At 45.5% G+C, this 23,675-nt stretch overlaps 1 protein-coding gene across 2 annotated transcripts in view; it reads left to right on the top strand.

Annotated features, from left to right (window-relative positions):
- Nucleotides 1–1,242: 1,242 nt before the first annotated feature.
- GPR157 (G protein-coupled receptor 157) overlaps nucleotides 1,243–23,675 on the top strand; it is a 40,533-nt gene continuing 18,100 nt past the window's right edge. Inside the window, exons 1-2 of one of the 2 annotated variants that reach the window (XM_040427331.1) lie at nucleotides 1,243–1,775; nucleotides 3,096–3,500. In XM_040427331.1, coding sequence (XP_040283265.1) covers nucleotides 3,118–3,500 — 383 coding nt within the window. In that variant the 5' untranslated portion in view covers nucleotides 1,243–1,775; nucleotides 3,096–3,117. The remainder of the gene's footprint in view (nucleotides 1,776–3,095; nucleotides 3,501–23,675) is intronic. The other variant, XM_040427325.1, reaches the window with a different exon arrangement.

The raw sequence follows: 23,675 nt of genomic DNA, 5'->3' as shown, positions 1-23,675 counted from the left end.
GACTATCTTCACCAGTCCCATAGACTTACGATTGGTGTGTGTGTGGATCCTATCCCTAGCAATCGCACACCTATCAATGGGAGGGGTGAAAAGTGGCGTTAGTGAGACAACCCTTTTAAATGAAAACATGACTCGACTTTACGGCGCATGCACATGGTCACACAGCTCCGTAATAGCGCCACCATAGAGGGTCATGAAGCCTCAAATGTTCCTCCCTATGCCTCTGATTTCGTATTGTGGCACGCAGGGGACATCTTTCGCCCCCTGTAGCCTATATGCAGAGGAGCCGTGCAGGCTGCGGGCCATGTGCATGAGCCTCTAGTACAGGACCGTGTAAACCACGCACTTATTTATACTGTTCATATACAGATGAGGTTTTGTGAAATAAATTTGTATCCCGGGATAAGAATATGATATGGGTACCAACGGCGGATACTACAACGTGGACTATTTTATTCTGGAAGCAGTGCAGTTCTTCATTGAGTGAATGATGCAAAGCTGTAATACCAGACACAGCCAATGGACAGGAGGGGCGCAATTTATTTGCAAAAAAAAAACTGAGCATTAGGACTCATGCACACGAATGTATTGTTTTTCCGTTCCGTTTTTTTTACAGGTCATTTTTTTACAGGCCATTGATTTCAGTGGGTCCACAAAAAAAACTGAAATGACTCTGTGTGCATTCCGTATCCTTATGTCGGCATGTCTATTCCACAAAAAAATTGAACATCTCCTATTCTTGTCCGTTTTTTCATGGACTGCAAAATACATACGGTCGCATGCATGAGCCCTTAGGCTAGATTCACACGACCGTATGTGTTTTGTGGTCCACAAAGAAAACGGATGACGTCCGTATGGCATCCATTTTTTTGTGTGGATCCATCGTAAAAATGCCTGCCCTTGCCTGCAAAACAGACAAGAATAGGACATGTTCTATTTTTTTTGAGGGGCGACGGAAGGGACATATGGATGATGACAGCACACGGTGTGCTGTTCACATTTTTTGCATAGTCTTAGGCTTCATGCACACGTATTTTCTTTCCGTGTCCGTTTTTTTTAATGGGTCCGCAAAAAAAAACACTTCAGTTTCTGTATGTCAATATTTCCGTTCCGCAAAAAAATAGAACATGTCCCATTATTGTCTGCATTACGGACAAGGATAGTCCTGTTCTATTAGGGGCCAGCTGTTCCGTTTCGCAAAATACGGAAGGAACATGGATGTCATCCGTATTTTTTTCGGATCCTTTTTTTTTCTCATGTTACTATCTTGCATCAAGCATGGACATAGCATTGATGCAACCCTAGCTTTGTTTTTATGCAGTTACTCTTTTCCTCCACAAGCAGATAACCTTGGAGTCACAGGCAGAACTACAACTCCCATCATGTCTTTACCAGTCCTGTCCTATTATTACAACTGGAGCTACTCAGGGTCACAGCGAATCGTAGTGGCGGATGGATGGAAGTGCACGGAACCGTCAGATGCTGGGAGATTTACAAGTTCCCTCTCCCAATAGACCGATAGCGATTCTGTATCACAGCGCCCCCTGGCGGCTAGAGGGCAGTGTACCGCTCTGCCAGTGAAAAGAGAAGTTTCGCAGATTACACCGGAGCTCTCCGGATCCCGAGCTCCTGTCATCCCTCCCGGCTGTGCAGACGTTTCCTGCCCTCTCCGGATGTCCCGGGCCGAGGCTCCTCCCTGTACACGGCTGGACGGGAGCCACTGAGGGTGCAGGTTCTGGAAGGAGATCCGGGCTGAGGACAGCCGCTCCGGGCAGGTCTGTAGTGCTAGATACACAGCTGAAAGCTCTGCTGCTCACACTGCAGTGTATCCAAGTTATGTCTGTATCACAGGGTGTATCACAAGCTACTGACTCATGGACGTTCCTGACGAGTGATAAATGAGCTTCCAAACAGGCTTTGCTCATTTACATTGGACTGTAAACTTCTGCATGGGACTGTTGCCCGTTACGTGGGACTGTTGCCCGTTACGTGGGACTGTTGCCCGTTACGTGGGACTGTTGCCCGTTACGTGGGACTGTACAGTTGCCCATTTACTCAGGACGGTTGCCCTTTAGTCCTCTGGCTACCTACATTTGCTGTATGCATATGGCCGTCCACAGAAGTTTCCCCCTCCCCCCCATCAGACAAGTGCTGTTTTATTGCTCCAGTATCAGACCACAGGCAGAGGTATTTACATGGTCACACGTGAGAACACGCTCCACCGGTGGCAGTTACATACTATGGGAGCAGAAGATGGTGGCTTATATGTCAGCCACGTGGATTGTATGTCAGTAAACTTCATGTCTGCAACGCTGTATGTTGTTAAACTGCATGTCTGAGACGTATGTCGATAAGCTATGTGTCTTTGACGTCGTATGCCAGTAAGTTGCATGTATCTGACGGGTACATGTCGGTTACCTGCATGTTTATGTCGTCGGTAAGACGTCACGTGACGGTAAGACGCGCGCGCCCGAGACGTCACGTGACGGTAAGACGCGCGCGCCCGAGACATTGTATAGCTCTAAGCTACACGCTTGGTATGCCGTTTTCCTCTATGATAGTAGGAAGTAGTCAGCAGAGCTGTGTCCCCATGTTACACACACAGGTTGCCAGGTCCTTGTAGTTAGTGCTGGCTCACCATAGACCGGCTGTAGTAGTAACATAGATCACAACATCCATGTCTCTGCGACGTTGGACAATAGCACAATAATTCCATTTTACACAAAGCAATCACCGGATCCTGGAATCATTCCCGTGGTCAGGAATTCGGATGAGACCTTAGAACAGGGGTAGGCAACCTCCGGCACTCCAGCTGTTGTGAAACTACAACTCCCAGCATGCTTCTTCCTGTTCTCAGAACTTTCATAGAAATGAATGGAGCATGCTGGGAACTGTAGTTTCACAACAGCTGGAGTGCCGGAGGTTGCTGACCACTCCTTTGGAATGATGAACCAGTCAGTATGGAGGAACAATCGATGAAGTGATATTCTTCTAGATTTACATAGTGGCTGTGCGTACATGTTCTTGTTCAGGTGAGGACAGGCGTGCAGTGAGATGTCCGCTCCCTTCTGTAGTGACTGATGTTTTTTTTCTTGATAGGCTTTTGTGACATTCCCAATGGCTTGGTTGGAGGATCCTCAGGAGAAGCTGTACCTGTCTGAGCAGGTGATCGTCCTCCTGTCCTGCGCTCTCTCTTTCCTGGGATCTCTACTCATCATCTGCACCCACGTTCGTTGGCCAGAGCTCCGGAGCCGCCCTCGCCAGCTTCTTCTCTTCTTGTCAGTGGCGGACTTATTATCGGCCGCCTCCTACTTCTATGGAGTCCTGCGAGACTTCCAGACCACAAGCTGGGACTGCGTTGCCCAGGGGGCTGTCTCCACCTTTTCCAATACCAGCTCGTTCTTCTGGACTATGGCGGTGGCCCTGTACCTGTATATCACTATAGTACAGTCCCAGCAGAGCCTCGCCGAGCACATGGTCTACTGGTTCCATCTAATCAGGTTAGTAGAGGGACTGAAAGGTGCCGAAATCTATGAACGTCATAATTAACCTCTATGGGTTATTGTATATTAATGTCGGCCTCCATTCTGGAGCAGCCTGCCCGAATGATCTGGTGTTGAGGTATGAACAGTAAAATCTGTATACAGCGATTCCAGAAATAAATGGCGGACAGTGTGGCTCGCCCTTATGTCCAATGCGGTCCTTGTTGGATTGCAGATCCCAAGGGCCCATGCACATGACCGTCCTGGGAAACGTGGTCTGTGTGCCAGGCCGACCGCGGCTGCCCTTACCCGAGATGACTATTTCATAGTTCCTATCTGATAGCGGGCTATGGCGGTGTATTCACATGATTATATGATTACGCTGCTATAGATCCGCGATCAATTTATTATGATACAGTCAGTTCTGGTCAGGGGAGCCGCTGTCGGGCCTGCACACGGACAATGTCGTGTGCCCGAGCCCTTGACATGCCCATGGTACAAGGTGAAGGCAGGTGGTCAGCCATTGTTTGCTAAGCTTCTTTTTAGAGCTTGAAGTTCTGCTGTCAGGTGATACAGGCTTGCTGACAGTCTCCACATCTTTTTTTTACATACTCTACTACATTTTGGGCAGCTGTTGTGTTTTGAGCCATTTTATGCTCTGTATAAGCAGTGGATAATGCGCTGATTTAGAAAAGTATTGGCTGCCATTAATATACAGGTAGGTTAAGGCTAGGTCTACACGACGACATTTGTCGTGCGACAATTTTTATAATGGCAGTCTATGGTGTTGCACTGCAACATGCTGCGACTGCGACGCGACAGTCGCAGAAAATCCATTCGAGATTTGTCGTCGTGTAGACCTAGCCTAATTGTTATTATTGACAAGGGATCATCAGACCGATTAAGGGTACAACCACGTGGCGCACCGCAGCAGACTCAAAATAAAAAGGTTATCCCGTGATTAACGAAAAAAATGAAAATCAGACATCATACAGTACATGACAGTCTCTTTCTAAGAATGCTGGACCAGCCCTGTACCTCACATGGATCCGGAGATCTTCCAATTCATTGCTCCAATTGTTCTGCTGAATTTTCTTCAAGCTGGCAGCTCAGGGGATGTGCCCTTTTTGCTGCAGCTCCCTCCCTGTAACTGTCAAAGCTTCTAAAGAGGATATGGCTGGTGGCATTTGAAGGATGGGACTGTGCCAACAAAGGCTACTTTCACACTAGCGTTCGGGGCTCCGCTTGTGAGCTCCATTTGAAGGCTCTCACAAGCGGCCCCGAACGGATCCGTACAGCCCCAATGCATTCTGAGTGGATGCGGATCCGCTCAGAATGCATCAGTTTGGCTCCGTTTGGCCTCCGCTCCGCTCAGCAGGCGGACACCCGAACGCAGCTTGCAGCGTTCGGGTGTCCGCCTGGCGATGCGGAGCCAAACGGATCCGTCCAGACTTACAATGCAAGTCAATGGGGACGGATCCGTTTGACGTTGACACAATATGGTGCAATTTCAAACGGATCCGTACCCCATTGTCTTTAAATGTAAAGTCAGGAGTCCCCTATTAATATACCATCAGATCTGAGTTTTCTCCAATCCAATGGTATATTTTAACTTGAAGCGTCCCCATCACCATGGGAACGCCTCTATGTTAGAATATACCATCGGATTAGTTAGATCGTGAAACTCAGATCCGACAGTATATTCTAACACAGAGGCGTTCCCATGGTGATGGGGACGCTTCAAGTTAGAATATAATGAGAACTGTGTACATGACTGCCCCCTGCTGCCTGGCAGACCCCCCCCCCCCCTGTATTTAACTCATTGGTGCCCAGTGCGGGCCCCCCCTCCCTCCCTCCCTCCCTCCCCAGTATTAAATGTGACCAGTGCGGCCCCCCTCCCTCTATATTTATTGGTGACCAGTGCGGCCCCCCTCCCTCTATATTCACTGGTGGCCAGTGCGGATTCCCAGTATTAAATGTGACCAGTGCAGCCTCCCCTCTTCCCCCCCCCCCCTAATTAAAATCACCCCCCCCCCCCCATCATTGGTGGCAGCGGAGAGTTCCGATCGGAGTCCCAGTTTAATCGCTGGGGCTCCGATCGGTTATCATGGCAGCCAAGACGCTACTGCAGTCCTGGCTGCCATGGTTACTTAGCAATTTTAGAAGCATTATACTTACCTGCGATGTCTGTGACCGGCCGGGCGCTCCTCCTACTGGTAAGTGACAGGTCTGTACTATAGGCAATGCGCCGCACAGACCTTTCACTTACCAGTAGGAGGAGCTCCAGGCCGGTCACAGACATCGCAGCTCTTCAGGTAAGTATAATGCTTCTATTTATTGCTAAGTAACCATGGCAGCCAAGACTGCAATAGCGTCTTGACTGCCATGGTAACCGATCGGAGCCCCAGCGATTAAACTGGGACTCCGATCGGAACTCTCCGCTGCCACCAATGATGGGGGGGGGGGGGGGGATTTTGATTAGGAGGGGGGAAGAGGGGAGGCCGCACTGGTCACATTTAATACTGGGAATCCGCACAGGCAGGTTGTTCAGGCAGTTCCATGGTATTAATCCTGTACAAGGATCTTGATTTCGCCGCAGGGAACCAACCAGTCTGCTACCTCCTGGTGAACTCCTCGTGTAAATGGCAGCTAACCTATAGGGTCAGAGACACCAGTGCAAAGCACCAAGGGATCAGGCAAAAATTGTAGTCTGAATACAGTCCAGGATCAGGGCAGGCTGAGTATGTTTATAATCCAAATAGCAATTTTAACTTCTGGGCAGGCTGCAAGGAACAGAGTCGATAGTCAGGCCGGGTACAGTACACGGGTAGTCAGACAGGAGATCTCACCATTGCTGGTTACCAGAGACTAGCAAAGCTTGGGCGAGGAGGTGAAACCGCAGCAAAAGCGGACTGTAAACAGGCGGTCTGCAATATATAGGCACTTGCCGTGTGCACTCCCTATCACGGATGTGGACACGTTGACTTGAATGTCTCCACGTCCCCCAGATACGACCGAAGATAGGACTTCACCTATCTTTGTGCGGAGCAGAGGCACGAATTGTAAGGCCACAGAAGCACTATGAAGCGCTTCCGTGGGATTTCGGTCCGTGCCTCTGTACCGCCAAAAAATACAACATGTCCTGTTTTTTTGCGGTGCGGACCGTTTCTTGCGGATTGTGAAACCATTCAAGTAAATGGGTCCGCAGGACGGAGTGCACACGGCCAGTGCCCATATATTGCAATCTGGGCACGGTGTCTTTATGGTTGTGTAAATTAGCCCTAAATCTGTGGCAGCAGATCTGCAGTCTTTGTCACGTGTGAACAAACCCTTAAAGGTGTTGTCCAGTTTTCTCATATCGATGACCTATCCTCAATATCAGATCGGTGGGGGTCTGACTCCGGAGCAGTGTAAACATAGCTGATCATTACACTGCTCCGCCGCTGCAATGTTGATGGCGAGCAGGTGAACAGTGAAGGGAACGCAGCGCTCGCAGGAGCCCTGTATTCACTTCAAGCAGCTGATCGGTGGTGGTGGTGGTGGTCAGACTCCCGCTAATCTGATAGTGATAACCTGAGGTTAAGTGATCAATATGAGAAAACCAGTCAACCCCTTTAATTTTATTATTGGAATTCATTTTTTACAGGATTTACAATAGAAGCTGAAGCCCTTTGCATGTGAATGGCGCCCCCTGTCTGCACGTCTTTAAGTGAGCAGCAGAAAATCTCCCTTTCAGACATAGCTGGGGATCAGTGATTTTCTCAGTAGAGACTGGAAGAGTGAGATTTCTTTTCACTCATAATAGCGGCCTGTGGCATGCTGGCGATTGTGATACTGCTAGACATCTAGGTATACTTTGCTGGTAGCTCTCCGAGCATGTTAGGAGTTGTAGTATCACAATGTCTGGCTTTAGCAGACATACTGCGTCAACCATCCTAACGCTAGCAATGGGCATCACTGACCTTGGTTCCTTTCCACTTTGGAGCACAATCTAAATTTCACTGAAGGCCGGGTCCACATCACTGTTTAGTTTTCCGTTCTTCTGATCTCTCAGAAGAACAGAAAAAAATGGATGCTGTATGTTAAGCATCCGTTATGCACATTTGGTGTCCGTTTTAGCCATTTCCATCTGAGATCTGCTATTTTAGACGGTAAAAAAGTCCTACACATAGTATTAATTTTTTTTTCCGTCTAAAATAACGGATCTCAGATGGAAATGGCTAAAATGGAAGCCAAATGTGCACTGAGGATAACGGATTCTTAAAATACAGGATCCATTTTTTTTCTTGTTTTTTCTGTTCTTTTGTTGGATCAGAAGCACAGAATACGAACCCGGTGTAACCTACAAGTATGTCAAACATAGAGAGGACATACAAACCCTGGTTGGATTTGGACTCAGAACTCCAAAGCAACCATGTTAACCACTGTGCTGACCATATCTGTCCAAATCCTGTGCCGCAGCCTTTCCAGAGTTTTAGCACTTAGTGTGGGATCAGGGGTGCTGAGGCTGTCCAGGTTAGTGGCGCCCCCTTCAGGTAATGCTCACTGTACGACTGTACAGTTGAGACACTTAGAAAGCCGGCGCTGCTGGACTGTGGCACATTGCGGCACGGCCCAATATCATTTACAGAAAATCTAATTGTAACCTTTCCCTTTGAGCGAGCACTCACTGATCATGAAAAATGTCGAGTTCCTTCCCCTTTCTATTCTTAAAAAGCGTTACTGAAACCAGCAGTAGTTTCTGCAGCCGAATGAGACCTTGCCCCGTCTGTTCAGGTCCTTATAGTGGATACTGCTGGGATGATTCGACTTACGGTAATTCATGACCAATGTCGTGTGTAAAACAATTGTCAGCACCAGGACTGTTCTGCTTAGAGCTCCCCCACCTTCATTTAGGGCTCAAGCACACAAACATAGTTTCTTTCCGTGTCCGTTCCATTTATTTTTTATTTTTTGCGGACCTTATGCGAAACCATTCATTTAAAAAAAACGGAAGTTGCTCCGTGTGCATTCTGTTTCCGTATGTCCGTTCTGAAAAACAATAGAACATGTCCTATTATTGCCTGCATTGCGGACAAGGATAGTACTGTTCTATTAGGGGCCAGCTGTTCCATTCCGCAAAATACGGAATGCACACGGACATCCGTATTTTTTCAGATCCGTTCTTTTGCGGACCGCAAAATACATACAGCCATGTGCATGAGCCCTTAGGCCTCTTTCACATGAGCGTGTCCGGATGCGTCCCGGTGCATTGCGGCAAACCCGCGTGAGTTTGTACGCAATTGCAGTCAGTTTTGACTGCGATTGCGTTCCGTTGTTCAGTTTTTATCGCGCGGGTGCAATGCGTTTTGCACGCGTGTGATAAAAAACTGAATGTGGTACCCAGACCCGAACTTCTTCACAGAAGTTTAGGTTTGGGTTCAAGGTTGTGTAGATTGTATTATTTTCCCTTATAACATGGTTATAAGGGAAAATAATAGCATTCTGAATACAGAATGCTTAGTAAAATAGGGCTGGAGGGGTTAAAAATAAAATAAAAAATTATTTAACTCGGCTTAATCCACTTGTTCGCGTAGCCGGCATCTCTTCTGTCTTGTTCTGTGAGGAATAGGACCTTAGATGACGTCACTACGTACATCACATGGTCCGTCACATGATCTTTTACCATGGTGATGGATCATGTGACGGACCATGTGATGAACGTAGTGACGTCATCAAAGGTCCTATTCTTCACAGAAGAGAAGCCGGGCTGCGCAAACAAGTGGATTAAGGTGAGTTAATTTTTATTTTTTTAACCCCTCCAGTGCTATTGTACTATGCATTCTGTATTCAGAATGCTATTATTTTCCCTTATAACCATGTTATAAGGGAAAATAATAAAGATCGGGTCCCCATCCCGATCGTCTCCTGGCAACCGTGCGTGAAAATCGCACCGTATCCGCACTTGCTTGCGGATGCTTGCGATTTTCACACAGCCCCATTCACTTCTATGGGGCCTGCGTTGCGTGAAAAACACACAAAATAGAGCTTGCTGCGATTTTCACGCAACGCACACAGCCCCATAGAAATGAATGGGTCCGGATTCAGTGCGGGTGCAATGCGTTCAACTCACGCATTGCACCCATGCGGAAAACTCGCCCGTGTGAAAGGGGCCTTAGAGTTGCACTTCCCATGCATGGCAGTAGAGCTTCCCGCAGTGAATTTAGCCACCACAATCATTGATCAGAAGGGGCACATGTAACTCTTCAGCCACTCTGCAGTACAAAGCTGTGGCCGCTAGCAGAGATCTCCTGCAAGAACAAAGGAACAGACTTGATGAAATCCAACATGCCCAATCATGCTTTTCACCAACATTTGGTAGCCCCATACATAGTAGATAGTCAGCCAGGGGGTTCATCTGACTTAGGCCTATTGCACACGACCGTATGGCTTTTTCAGTGTTTTGCGGTCCGTTTTTCACGGATCCGTTGTTCCGTTTTTTGTTTCCGTTTTTCTGTTCCGTTTTTACGTATGGCATATACACTCACCTAAAGAATTATTAGGAACACCTGTTCTATTTCTCATTAATGCAATTATCTAGTCAACCAATCACATGGCAGTTGCTTCAATGCATTTAGGGGTGTGGTCCTGGTCAAGACAATCTCCTGAACTCCAAACTGAATGTCAGAATGGGAAAGAAAGGTGATTTATGCAATTTTGAGCGTGGCATGGTTGCTGGTGCCAGACGGGCCAGTCTGAGTATTTCACAATCTGCTCAGTTACTGGGATTTTCACGCACAACCATTTTTAGGGTTTACAAAGAATGGTGTGAAAAGGGAAAAACATCCAGTATGCGGCAGTCCTGTGGGCGAAAATGCCTTGTGGATGCTAGAGGTCAGAGGAGAATGGGCCGACTGATTCAAGCTGATAGAAGAGCAACGTTGACTGAAATAACCACTCGTTACAACCGAGGTATGCAGCAAAGCATTTGTGAAGCCACAACACGCACAACCTTGAGGCGGATGGGCTACAACAGCAGAAGACCCCACCGGGTACCACTCATCTCCACTACAAATAGGAAAAAGAGGCTACAATTTGCACGAGCTCACCAAAATTGGACTGTTGAAGACTGGAAAAATGTTGCCTGGTCTGATGAGTCTCGATTTCTGTTGAGACATTCAAATGGTAGAGTCCGAATTTGGCGTAAACAGAATGAGAACATGTATCCATCCTCTGATGGCTACTTCCAGCAGGATAATGCACCATGTCACAAAGCTCGAATCATTTCAAATTGGTTTCTTGAACATGACAATGAGTTCACTGTACTAAAATGGCCCCCACAGTCACCAGATCTCAAGCCAATAGAGCATCTTTAGGATGTGGTGGAACGGGAGCTTCGTGCCCTGGATGTGCATCCCTCAAATCTCCATCAACTGCAAGATGCTATCCTATCAATATGGGCCAACATTTCTAAAGAATGCTATCAGCACCTTGTTGAATCAATGCCACGTAGAATTAAGGCAGTTCTGAAGGCAAAAGGGGGTCCAACACCGTATTAGTATGGTGTTCCTAATAATTCTTTAGGTGAGTGTATAGTATACAGTAATTACATAGATAAAATTGGGCTGGGCATAACATTTTCAATAGATGGTTCAGCAAAAAACGGAACGGAAACGGAAGACATACAGATGCATTTCCGTATGTGTTCCGTTTTTTTGGCGGACCCATTGACTTGAATGGAGCCACGGAACGTGATTTGCGGGCAATAATAAGACATGTTCTATGTTAGAACGGAACAACGAAAACGGAATGCATACGGAGTACATTCAGTTTTTTTTGCGGAACCATTGAAATGAATGGTTCCGTATACAGAACGCCAAAAACGGCCAGTAAACGGGAAAAAAAACGGCCGTGTGCAGGGGGCCTTACAGCTAATGTGTCTGGGCATATTCTGCAGATTTGCCTTTGTCACCCAGTGTTTTCTTGGACGGTGCGTATGCAGTGTCCCAGTAGATCTTCACTGGAGTTTCCCTTTAAGGGTATGTCTACACATGGCAGAAATACTGCAGATTGTCCACAATGGATTTTCATGCAGCATTTTTTTAGCAGCAAAATGTATTCAACCGCAACAAATACACGTAAAACTTGACATTTCATATCTGCAGCATGTCAATTTACGCTGCGGATTTCTACTGTTGGTTTTACCCTTTGCAATGCAGGGGGTTAAATCTGTGGCAAAATCCAGAGATTTGGGCATTTCCACAAGAAATTATATCCCTTGCAAATACATTCACATGGCCAGATTTTCAGTCCGTGTTGCATCTGTGTGTTTCTTGCCAAAAATGGTAGCTTTATGGGAAAGCTTTACCTTGGTAACAGACGCATGAATGCACGGATATGGAGAAAAATCACTCCAAAGCAAGGGTATATTGGGAAGTGTGGACAGGTCTAGTGCCTTATTATTTTACGGTGTATAAAGTTATGGAGAACCCCTTTAATTCCTCCAGAATAATCTATGTACTCATGAAAGTGATGTCCACTCTAAACCTAGTGGTCAAGTCCAACGTGCAAGTTTTTTAGTCCTAGACCTGCACCAGATCAGGCTGGATGATAAATGTGGTGCAGGGATAGACAACTGGTTGACTTGCTTTGAGACAGAATTTTACACCAGATTTGCAGCACAATTTTAAGCCTCTCCATTTTTAAACTAGTCAGAAAAATGTGGAGGAACCCTAGTTTTTCCAATTTGCACCGTTTTTTAGACAGATTGTAGGTGCAGGCACATTAGTATATGGGAATATAGAATGTTATCTGGTGTAGAAGTAATGGACAGCAGCAGCGGTGCCCTTAAGGGAGTAGGTTTGGTCTCCTAAATATAAAAAAAACAGAAGGTGCGGGAACCGCGCTCTAAATAAACAATAAATGTCAGTAATTATCTCCTGCAAATACAGAATACTGAAAAACTCATCCAGTTACCAGGGGTAGAATTCGCTGAACCGTAATGTTCATACAAAGATACTACAGTTCTCCTGCTACTGGTCCATAGGTCACGTAGTGAGTCTCCAGCAACTATGACCAAGCTCGGAACCCAAATGAAAGAGGCAGATTTCGCTGAAACGTATTATTTCAAACCCCTCCTGCTGGTCCACAGGTCTCGTGCTGGGTAACCAACCACTGAATCCAGAACACCGGACCTGGATCCTGTTGGGAAAGCTTCTCCGGAGGATCCAGGTCCGGTGTTCTGGATTCAGTGGTTGGTTACCCAGCACGAGACCTGTGGACCAGCAGGAGGTGTTTGAAATAATACGTTTCAGCGAAATCTGCCTCTTTCATTTGGGTTCGGAGCTTGGTCATAGTTGCTGGAGACTCACTACGTGACCTATGGACCAGTAGCAGGAGAACTGTAGTATCTTTGTATGAACATTACGGTTCAGCGAATTCTACCCCTGGTAACTGGATGAGTTTTTCAGTATTCTGTATTTGCAGGAGATAATTACTGACATTTATTGTTTATTTAGAGCGCGGTTCCCGCACCTTCTGTTTTTTTGACATTAGTAAATGGGAACCAGTGCATCTTAGCCGACAGTACGCACTGTAGGGTCAGGGTATGGCAGAGGTGTCAGACATGCTTACAGAGTACTGGATGGGAGAGAGACCCTTGGGGAGAAGCAGATAAAGTTGGGACAGGTCTTGTCACCTGCGGCCCGTATGTGCGACTACCTCTACCCAGAAGCATGATGATCATAAACGGTGGTACTGAGCCATTATTCTTCTCTGCTCTGGTTTCTTGTAACAGTACAGACCAGTATGAGTGTCCTCCATTACTGGTTTGCATTGTTCTGTATTTGATCAGTCGCATACTGTCCTCAGGTGACGGGATACCTGTCCCAGTTTTCATAGTTATACAACTCACAATGAATGTGCTTTATAGGGAGTGTGCCTCATTTTCTACTGAATGTGCCTAGTTCATCATGTCTCATAATATTTGCCTAATTGAGTGTTCCACATAGTACATCAATGTGCCTCTTAGTCATACTTATCAACTCTCCCATAACGTCTGAGAGACTTGCAGAAGAGCTGACAAATCTCCCGACTGCCCCACATACTCGCCTCTCCCCGTTCTTGCCAGAATCCTGACACCAAGAGGATAGAAGCGCAGGAACAGGGAGAGGTAAGTAGCTCAAAGGGGTTGTCCGGGATTGAGGACTTTGTTACATTAGTACAAGACAGACAAACCTATAACATACATCCATGTCCTACTGTCACGAGGGTGTCAAGAACCACGCCTGACTCCGTTATACCCGGGGTCAGGAGGTCGCAGCGGTTGGCTGCGCGCTCTATGTAAGATAGGGCTGTTTTCTTATGGTAGCTTTCTGGGTTTGCTTTGCAAACCCTTTTGGCTCACTCAGGGATCCGTAGCTCCTTCTCCTCAGCTGTTCCTTGTCCAGCACTCCCAAACCTCCTTATATTCTCCTCTCCCACTTCTCTGGTTGCCAGATATAGAGCTTCCTGCCTGGACTTCTATTCTGACCCTCTGGAGCTGTGTTGCTGCGTTCTCTGGTTGTTGGTCCAGAACGCTGCCCTCGGATCCCTGTTGGACCTTGGTTGTCTGCTGTGGTCGCCCACCTGGGTGTATGTGTTTGTCTGTATTGTCTGTCCTCTCCCTGGTGTTTCCCTCTTAGTGTCAGTGGTGCGGACTAGTGATCCCACCGGCCCGTTCACGATCTAGGGCTCATTTTATGGAAAGCCAGGGTTTAGGCACGTGATCGCCGCACGGATGAGGAACCCGTCTAGGGACGTCAGGGCAGTCAGGTGCCAGCCGCAAGGTGAGTCAGGGGTCACCACCTTACCCTCTCCCTTGGGCAGGGCTTTCCCTTTTCCCTCCCTGTGCGTGACGCCCCGTTTTCTTATAGGAAGTTCTTCGCCGGAAGTGAACTTTTCTTAGACTCGGTGACGTACCGGGTCCCTTGCAGGAGTGCTGAAGCCTCTTCTTCCGGCTGCTCAGAGAGCCCGGTGACGTCACCGACACTGATGGGCGGGCTTTAGCGCCGCTCTAGCCAGTAAAACGGCTAGGGCATCGCTAAAGCCCGCCCATCAGAGCCGGTGACGTCACCGAACACACTGCCCCGACGGAAGCCTCCGCCGGGCAGTGTATTATTGTAAACAAAAGCCTTTGCTCTTTGCGGATTTAGAGCAGCGCAAAGGAGAGCATCAGAGCATGAACTGCTCCGATGCGCAAGCCAGGGGGGCTGCCTGGGTGAAAATAGAGGTTTGTCCGGGTTCAGCTCTGCACCCGGACAACCCCTTTAAAGGTGTTGTCTCACTTCAGCAAATAGCATTTATCATGTAGAGAAAGTTAAAACAAGGCACTTACTAATGTATTGTGATTTTCTATATTACCTTCTTTTGCTGGCTTGATCATTTTTCCATCACTTTATACACTGCTAATTTCCACGGGTTATGACCACCCTTACAATCCAGCAGTGGTGGTCGTGCTTGCATTCTATAGGATAAGGCACTTTTTCCTATAGTGTGCAAGCACGGCCTCAGCTGCTGGATTGCAGGGTGGTCATAACCCCTGGACAGGAGCGGTGTATAAAGTGATAGAAAAATAAATCAAGCAAGTAGAGGAGTCGACATGCGCAATCATGATATATTAGTGTCTTGCATTAACTTTGTCTACTTGATAAATGCCATTTGCTGGATTGAGACAACCCCTTTAACGTCTGGTCTAAGGTCTCTAAATCGGCACTTTGGGTCTTGTCTGGTGTATGTAAACTGGGGAAATCAGGCCTAGTGTCTGTCTACAAGGGGATCTGGTATGTGGTCTGCTGGAGGAGGTTGTGTACTTTTTGTGGTTAAAAAAATTTCTATTTATCCCGTCAAATCTAATAGAACTGCTGATGGCAGCTCCAAACAGAGCCCCTGACAGATGCTTACCCTTATTTTGTCCTTGCAGGTATTCGGTTCGGATTTATCAATACTAGGGGCTGCATGGCGTGAAAAGGTTGAGAAGCGCTGGTCTAGAACAGTCCTCCCTTTGTCTGCCACTGTGTATATTTAGATGTCTGTTATATCATTTGTTCTAATTTGTTGACGTTTCTAATATCGTGGATTAGTAACGGTGCTGTACAGTTTAGTTGAGGAATGCTTTGAAAGCAGTCAACTTATCTTCTGTAATCGGAGTAAACAAGATTTTCATGTGACTGCGGCCATATATTGACTACGCACAGTTGAACTTTTCCTCATCGTCCTCGGCAGCACCCAGGGTTATTTATTCTCCCACTGCTAAAGGGCAGAACATACAAAAGCAGCAAGAAAAGAGTTAACAGAACGCCTGAACTGAGTACCTAAACAGAGAGGCCTGGTCAGCACTCGATCCTAGAATAATGTGCTACATGGGAAAGGAGATTTAAAGGCTATGTACACCTTTGGGGGCAGTTTTTTTTATGATTGCATTTTACTAATTTTGGGCTAAAAATAATATTTTCTGTTGGTATTTTTTGAAAATATTCAGCAGTTCTGTCACAAAGGGTTAACTGTTTTAGATGCTGGTCTTAATAAAGCCCTGGATCTGCTGAAGTTACGAAGAGGCGCAGGCCTCTATGTAACTTCAGCTGGTCCACTGTCGACAGCCTCCGAGCTGTCTTACATTTAGACCATTTTCTACACCTAAAACAGGTGTAGAAAATAGTAAATGAGACAAGCCTGCCAGCCTATCCCCACCCATGCCAACTTTTTTGAGATCTGGTGTGACAGGGAAAGGTCACAGATTGCAGCGCAAAATACCTTTATTTTGGTGTATTTCTGTTTAATAAATGACTGCCGTGATTCTTTTTTAAAATAAGAATTGAGCTATAATGAGTGTTTGTTTATAAGGTCAGAGATAAGCAGCTGTCAGAAGGAAACAGTAAATACTGATCCTGCTACTAGGGAATCTCAAGGCTGCACAGAGAAAGGGGCTCAATTAAAATTTTTTTTTTTTAGCTCAAAATGAGTACAACACAATAAAAAAAAAAATGCCCCCAAAGGTGTACATAGCCTTTAATAAGACAATTCAGTGTCTGCTGGAATATTCTATGAATGAACTGAGTACTTAAGTACCACCTACCATGACATACCTGTAAAAAATGTATTCTGTCCTGCGGGGACAGGTAGTATTCGCTACTAGAACCATAATGACTTTTTCTTAAATTTTTTTTGCTTCTGCCTTTCAGATGTATCACTCTCCTCAGTTAGCTTTTTCAGTGGGTTGGTTTTCACCAGTGGTATCGAGGTTGGTGTGAAGCTCACATGGTGCAGTAGGCTGCAATCATCTGGCCATGTCTTGCTTCGACACTGTCCACTAGTGTCTGCTGTGTAGCGGCCCTGTGTGACCTAGCATCTTGTTGTCTCCAGTGCGAGTTTCTACCTCGTACGTGTTCTGTGTTTGGCAGAGTGGAGAGAGAGGTTACTGTAGCTGTGCCTGGCGCATGTCGCAGGCGTATATAACCTGGTCAGTTTCCATCTGCTGTTTAGGGGATGCTGTTTATCTCCCTATGCTAAAGTAGCGGGGGCCTTCCTCTACTGTTTCTACTGCTTTACTTTGCTTGGGTTTTCTATTTGATCATTCATTTTAAGATGTCCAACCTTACTCTTGAAACCTCCGATAAGAGGAAAAGAAAGTCCAAGCACAGACTGTGCATTTCTTGTTGTCAACCCCTGCCTGATGACACACTTGACCAGATGTGTACTAATTGCCAGCCTCCTGAGAAGACCAGTATGCAGACAGAAGCTCCCAGTTTTCTGTCATGGTTTCGCTCCATTTTATTGGAATCTTTTGATGACAAAAGATCAGCCTTTAGAGCACCAAATATTAAGAAACCATGTAGGGAAGGACCCTCTTTTTTTTTTCCAGCTTCAAATCAACCTTTTGACCCTGCTTCTGTCTTATATATTGTTTTCTGACTCTTCCGGCTCGGATTCTGAAACTACCATAGGGGAAGAGAGAGATTTTTTTCACAAGGAGGACATATCCAAGGTACTTAAAGCCATTACATGTACAGTAGAGGTTGAGGAAGATAAAGAGCGGCAGGCAAAGTCTCTTTTATTTTTCCCTGAGTAGAAGCTAATAAGATCCCTTCACATCCTGTAGTGAAGAAAATCATGCAAAGTGAATAGAACAGATTGCAAAAGAGGGCAATTTTGGGAGTCTGCTTCAAATCAATCTATAGAGTGAAGGAGAAATTTTGTGAGGGCTGGGTTTCGCTTTTGAAAGGTTGACTTAGCTGTCACAAAGCTTTCCAGAAGATGAGCATTTCCTTTTGATGTCTCTTTCCTTTTGAGAAATCCCATGGATAGTAAAGCAGACACTGCTCATGGAGTGTTTTCAAAAGCTGCGGGTCTAGCTAAGGCTTCTATATCAATCATACCGGTAGCAAGGGCATTAAGGATTTGCCTTAGTCGGTTATTTAGACAACTGGTTACTGAAAGCAACTTCCAGAGATGCCTTGTTTCTGCATATTCAAACCACCATTTATTGCCTTCAAACACTACCAAAAGTCAGAACTTGTTCCAGTGACTTGACTCACATTCAGATTGCCTAAGCTTCAGATTGTCCAAGTTGAAATCCTTTTCATTACACATTAAACATGTGTCCCCCTTATCAGACGCCTCACTCTTTGCTTGGGGGGTGGGTGATCCTTCAGAATCAGCGGTTTCCAGAAGAGAAGAAATTGTCCTCAAATGTGAGAGAGCTAAGAGCCCTTTGATTTCTACTGTACACATAAGGGGTATAGATAATACTGTAGATGATTTTCTGAGCAGCCAATTCCTACTTTCCATAAAATGGAAGTTAAACACAAAAATATTAAATCTGATTACCCAGTAATGGGGCCAACCAGTAATTGATTCGATGGCTACTCATGGAGCACCAAGCTAAAGAACTTCTGTTCTCTCTTTGGAATGGATCAGCCAAAGGTCCTGGATGCCTACTTCCAGTCTTGGAAGAGTTTTTTTCTGCATATTTTTGCTCTGTTAATTCAGAGTACTGCACAAGATCAGACACATGTCATTGCCACAATTAGGACATGGTTTGCAGACTTATTAGTTCTTTCAAGATGAGAATACTGGCATCTGTCTCTCGGGAATGATCTTCTCCAGAAGGGGCTTTACTATCCCAGCCAAGCTCATCTACACCTGACAGCCTGGACATTGAGAGCTTGTGACTAGCCAACCTGGGTCTTCCTAACACTGTACTTAGCACTCTGGTTTCCTCCTCCTGTAGACTATCTACTAATGAGATATATTCTACAGTTTGGAGGATTTACAGTGACTAGTGTAGACAACGAAACATGAACCCTGAAGGTTCTCTCATTTCGGATATCTTGCTTTTCCCTCAACAAGGAATTTGAAAGGGGTTTAAAGGTCAGTACTCTCAGAGTTAATTTTAAAGCGTTAAATGCTTTTGTAGACTTTAGATTTTCTCAGTCACACTTGGTCACAATTTTTTTTTTTTTTTTTTTTTTTTTTTTTTTTTAGAGGACTTTGCATTAGTCCTTAAAAGACACACTGCCTCCATTTGAACCTCTAGATGTAACCGCTAAGACCTCTTTCCTGGAAAACCATCTTTTTAGTTGCAGTTTATTTTGAGAGACTTGGGGAACTTCATGCACTACCAGCCAGGGAACCATAGTTAAAGATGCTCCATAATTGCCTAACCATTACATCTGTTATCGCCTTTCTGCCTGAGAGATTGCATTATTTGGATGTTAGATGCAGACTGCTCTTTTATCTAGAAAGAACTAAAAACGTTAGAACTGCAGAGAATCTTTTTATTCAATTCTATGGATCCAGGAAGGGTCAAGTGGCAAGTAAGTACTGTTTCCAGATGGATCAAGGACATTATTTCTAAGGCTGGGTTCACACCTGAGCGTATTCGATAAGCGCTTTTTACAGGCTTTTCTATCGGGCGTTTTTGTATTTTGGAAACGCTTTTTTGTGTGATTAACCACAGAGGCATCCAATGAAAAACTGTCACAATACGCACGACAATACGCCCCAAAGAAGCACCTGTACTTCTTGAGGCGTAGAGCGTTTTACAGCGCGTTCGTACGCGCTGTAAAATGCTCAGGTGAGAACCATGCCCATAGGGAAACATTGGTTTTTGCCTGTTGAGCGTTTTACAGCGCGTAGGAACGCACTGTAAAACGCTCAGGTGTGAACCTAGCCTAAATGTTTTAAGTTGTAAAACTTAACTGTGCCAGCAGTTATCCACACACCTACAACAGGATCTACAGCTACTTCATGGGCAGAAATTGCTGAGGTTCTTCTTCTGTTCTGTCAAACTTCTTCCTGGCTTCAGCTAGGACCTTTGTGAATCATTATTGGCTTCACATTACAGAGGGATGTTTGGCCTTCAGCACAGAAAAGTCTTATAGTGATGTGTTCCTCTATCCCCCCCGACACCTTTGGCTTCTTAAATCCGTAAGTGCTGCCGAGGATGGATGAACATTTCCAGCTACTGTGGTGATATCACATCGACAACTCAACATATTTGTAGTTTAGGATGTCAGTAAAGCCGGGTGTCAACTGCTATGGGAGCTGTAGTGCTGTCGTGTTGGCTGATATTCATCTTCTTTTGAGCTCCACTGTAAATTAGGGTCTATCTTTAGCCCCTCCCGACCATACACATGTTAGCGGCTGAATGATCATTTGGCCAGTAGCTTTCTTTCCCATTAACATGCAACACTCGGCAGAGAATGCATATTTATTAAGTAGAGAGAGGGGTATAAACTGCTGCCAACTATTTTCATTGCCACTTATGTATTCTGCAAAACAGAGACTCCTGCAAAATCCAAGGACTCCATTCACGTTAGCTTGTTGGCCAGTTACACCTGTTTGTATGACCAGCTTTGTGGTCAGAGATGGAGTAGTGGGGGCAGTGCCCTAGGACACATATAGAAAATGTATTATTGATTTTTCATAGTTTTGATTGCAAAGTAGGATTAAATGAGGGTAGGATATCTAGGAATTGTAGGAATACCTTTCCCAGTCATTGCCCGTTCTCTCATCTTGTGTAAGGGTATGTTCACATAGTGGAAAAATCCAATGTTTATTATCTGCAGAATCCTAGGCTGATCCTCAGATTTCTGTTGCACAGGTTCCTTGTTTGAATGCCGTGGGTCCAACCATGGATTAAACCCATTAGGTAGGGTTGGACACCCACAACGGTTTCTGCATGGAAAATCCACAAAGAAGCAATGTCCCTTCTTGACATGGTTTGAAAATCTGAGCAGAAATAATCTGCGGCTGTATGAACGGCAGCATGGATTCCCTTTGAAAACAATGGGAGATGGATTCTGTGCAGATTCTGGGAGGAAATTTGCATTGAACGAACTCCATGTGAGCAAGCCCTAAAAGGCCTAAAGTCTCGAGAGTCCCTTTCCACCACACCACTGTGACTAAGGCCGAATGCACACGGCCGTGTTCCGCGGCCGAGAGCGGTCCGTGGTATGCCGGGCTGGATTCCTGTTCAGAGCAGGAGCGCACGGCGTCATTGGTTGCTATGACGCCGTGCGCTTCATGCCACTGCTGCTGTACCGTAATACACTCGTATGATCTATACAAGTGTATTACTATAGTGCAGCGGTGGCATGAAGCGCACGGCGTCATAGCAACCAATGACGCCGTGCGCTCCTGCTCTGAACAGGAATCCAGCCCGGCATACCACGGACCGCTCTCGGCCGCGTGCATTCGGCCTAAATGTCATAAAAGCATTCAAACAGGACAAAGCAGAACTGAAAATAGTGACCTCAGCTTGACTGGTTTTACAGACTAGCTCTGCTACTTCACGAGTAGTTTTAAAGGAAATGTATAACCTATAATTTTTCTGCTAGTTAAAACCAGATGGTGACGCATATGCTTTTTTTTTCTAATCTGTTTATTTTTATTTTCTAATTATACTGTAGATTTATTTTTTTTTATTCGATTTCCTGAACATGATTATGCCATCTTGCTTGAGCTGTTAGAGATATACCTTACATGCCCCAACATGGGCCATAGACACAGTGGACTGGAGAGGACCTCATCTATGAGAGAGTAGGGAGCAGATAAGCAGAAATCACCTATTGTGAATGGTGGATCCTACACCGATCTATCTGTCTTTCTATCTAATCTACAGTATCTATCCTACAGTCATTTGTATAGAACAAGAATTGTCATCTTATTATTGGGCTTAGTGCAAAATAGGCAGGATTTTAGGATTTTTTTAAAAAATATTTAGATAGTGACATGGAAAATTTAAAAATATCCACCAAATTTCCTTTAAAAACATGTTTTAAGATAAAAACTTGATTTAAACAATAGGTCATTTTGTGATGACAGATTCCTTTTAAGGCCCCTTTCACACGGGTGCAATGCGTGAGTTGAACGCATTGCACCCGCACTGAATCCGGACCCATTCATTTCTATGGGGCTGTGCACGTGAGCGGTGATTTTCACGCATCACTTGTGCGTTGCGTGAAAATCGCAGCATGCTCTGTTTTGTGCGTTTTTCACGCAACGCAGGCGCCATAGAATTGAATGGGGCTGCGTGAAAATCGCAAGCAAGTGCGAATGCGTTGCGATTTTCACACACGGTTGCTAGGAGACGATCGGGATGGGGAGGGTTAAAAAAAAAATAATAATAATTTAACTCACCTTAATCCACTTGCTCGCGCGGCGCGGCTTCTCTTCTGTCTTCATCTTTGCTGTACACAGGAAAAGGACCTGTGGTGATGTCACTCTGGTCATCACATGGTCCGTCACATGATCTTTTTTACCATGGTGATGGATCATGTGATGGACCATGTGATGAGTGCAGTGACGTCATCAAAGGTCCTTCTCCTGTGCACAGCAAAGATGAAGACAGAAGAGAAGCCGGGCTGCGCGAGCAAGTGGATTAAGGTGAGTTAAAATATATATATATATTTTTTTTAGCCCCTCCAGCCCTATTGTACTATGCATTCTGTATTAAGAATGCTATTATTTTCCCTTATAACCATGTTATAAGGGAAAATAATAAAATCTACACAACACCTAACCCAAACCCGAACTTCTGTGAAGAAGTCCGGGTTCAGGTCTGGGTACCAAACATGCCGATTTTTCTCACGCACGTGCAAAACGCATTACAATGTTTTGCACTCGCGTGGAAAAATCGCGCATTTTCCTGCAACGCACCCGCATCTTATCCGGGCCAAAAACATGACGCCCGTGTGAAAGAGGCCTAACACAAGCAATCCTTCATCTAAATATAGTCTTCAGGTTCAGCCAGTTTTATGACGGAAGACACAGATGAGGACATTTATTAAGACTGGTGTTTTACATATCTTTCTTAATCTATCCTCCCTGGCATCAGATGAACCACAATAATTAAGAGGCACACACCTCTTAATTGTGCCACATCTGTACAGGTCTGTGCTCCAGAACGGAAATCTATGTCAGCAACTGGGCTGGTATAGATTTCAGGTATAATCTGCTAATAAATGTGCTGGGCCAGGCTCTCTGCCCTGCTCTGCCCACTTTTTGGAAAAGTGGCCAGTGGGGCACAACGCCTCCATAAATTCACATATTTGTGACTTTTTCAAAGCCAGAATACTGGTGTAGGGGAATGGTAAAGGTCCCCCACATTTTTAGGCTCATTGGATCCTGGGGTATGTCTTGGCAAATTTGCAAATGGGAAAAGCAATTAAATTACTGCTTTGGTCTTCATTCACAATATGCATGTTCCGTTGGGCTTGTGCCTGTTGGGTCTTCAGTTGTACCTCTATCTTCCGCCATGTGGCCCTTGTGCCCCAGGTATCATTTGCGTGTCAGCAACCCTCACTGAGTCTTAAGGGGGTTGTGCCTTAAAATCCTTCTGTGCTCTGCACTGAAGAGGGGCAGTCGCCTCAAAACAGCTTTCCGGAGATGAGGTACTGGCTTAATGATAGTCTCAAGTTATGTCTAAAGGTCTGTTTAAAAGGTTGAACATTGACTTATAGGATAGCTACCTTCCAACTGGTAGCACAAGAGTCACAGCCTTTACTTTTTGGAAAGAGAGACAGTTTGCATACCTATTTTCAAGAGGAGCATTGCATGGCCTGTAAGACGCCTCCTACTTTCCTTAAAGAGAAATGGTACCCCTTGGATCCACCCGTGACTGAAACTTTGTGGATTTGCCATTGTGGATTTTGGTGCTGCAAATCCGCAGAGTGG

This window comes from Bufo bufo, chromosome 1, assembly GCF_905171765.1.
Source record: "Bufo bufo chromosome 1, aBufBuf1.1, whole genome shotgun sequence".
NCBI lineage: Eukaryota > Metazoa > Chordata > Amphibia > Anura > Bufonidae > Bufo > Bufo bufo.
This window is presented reverse-complemented; position numbering and strand designations above follow the sequence as displayed.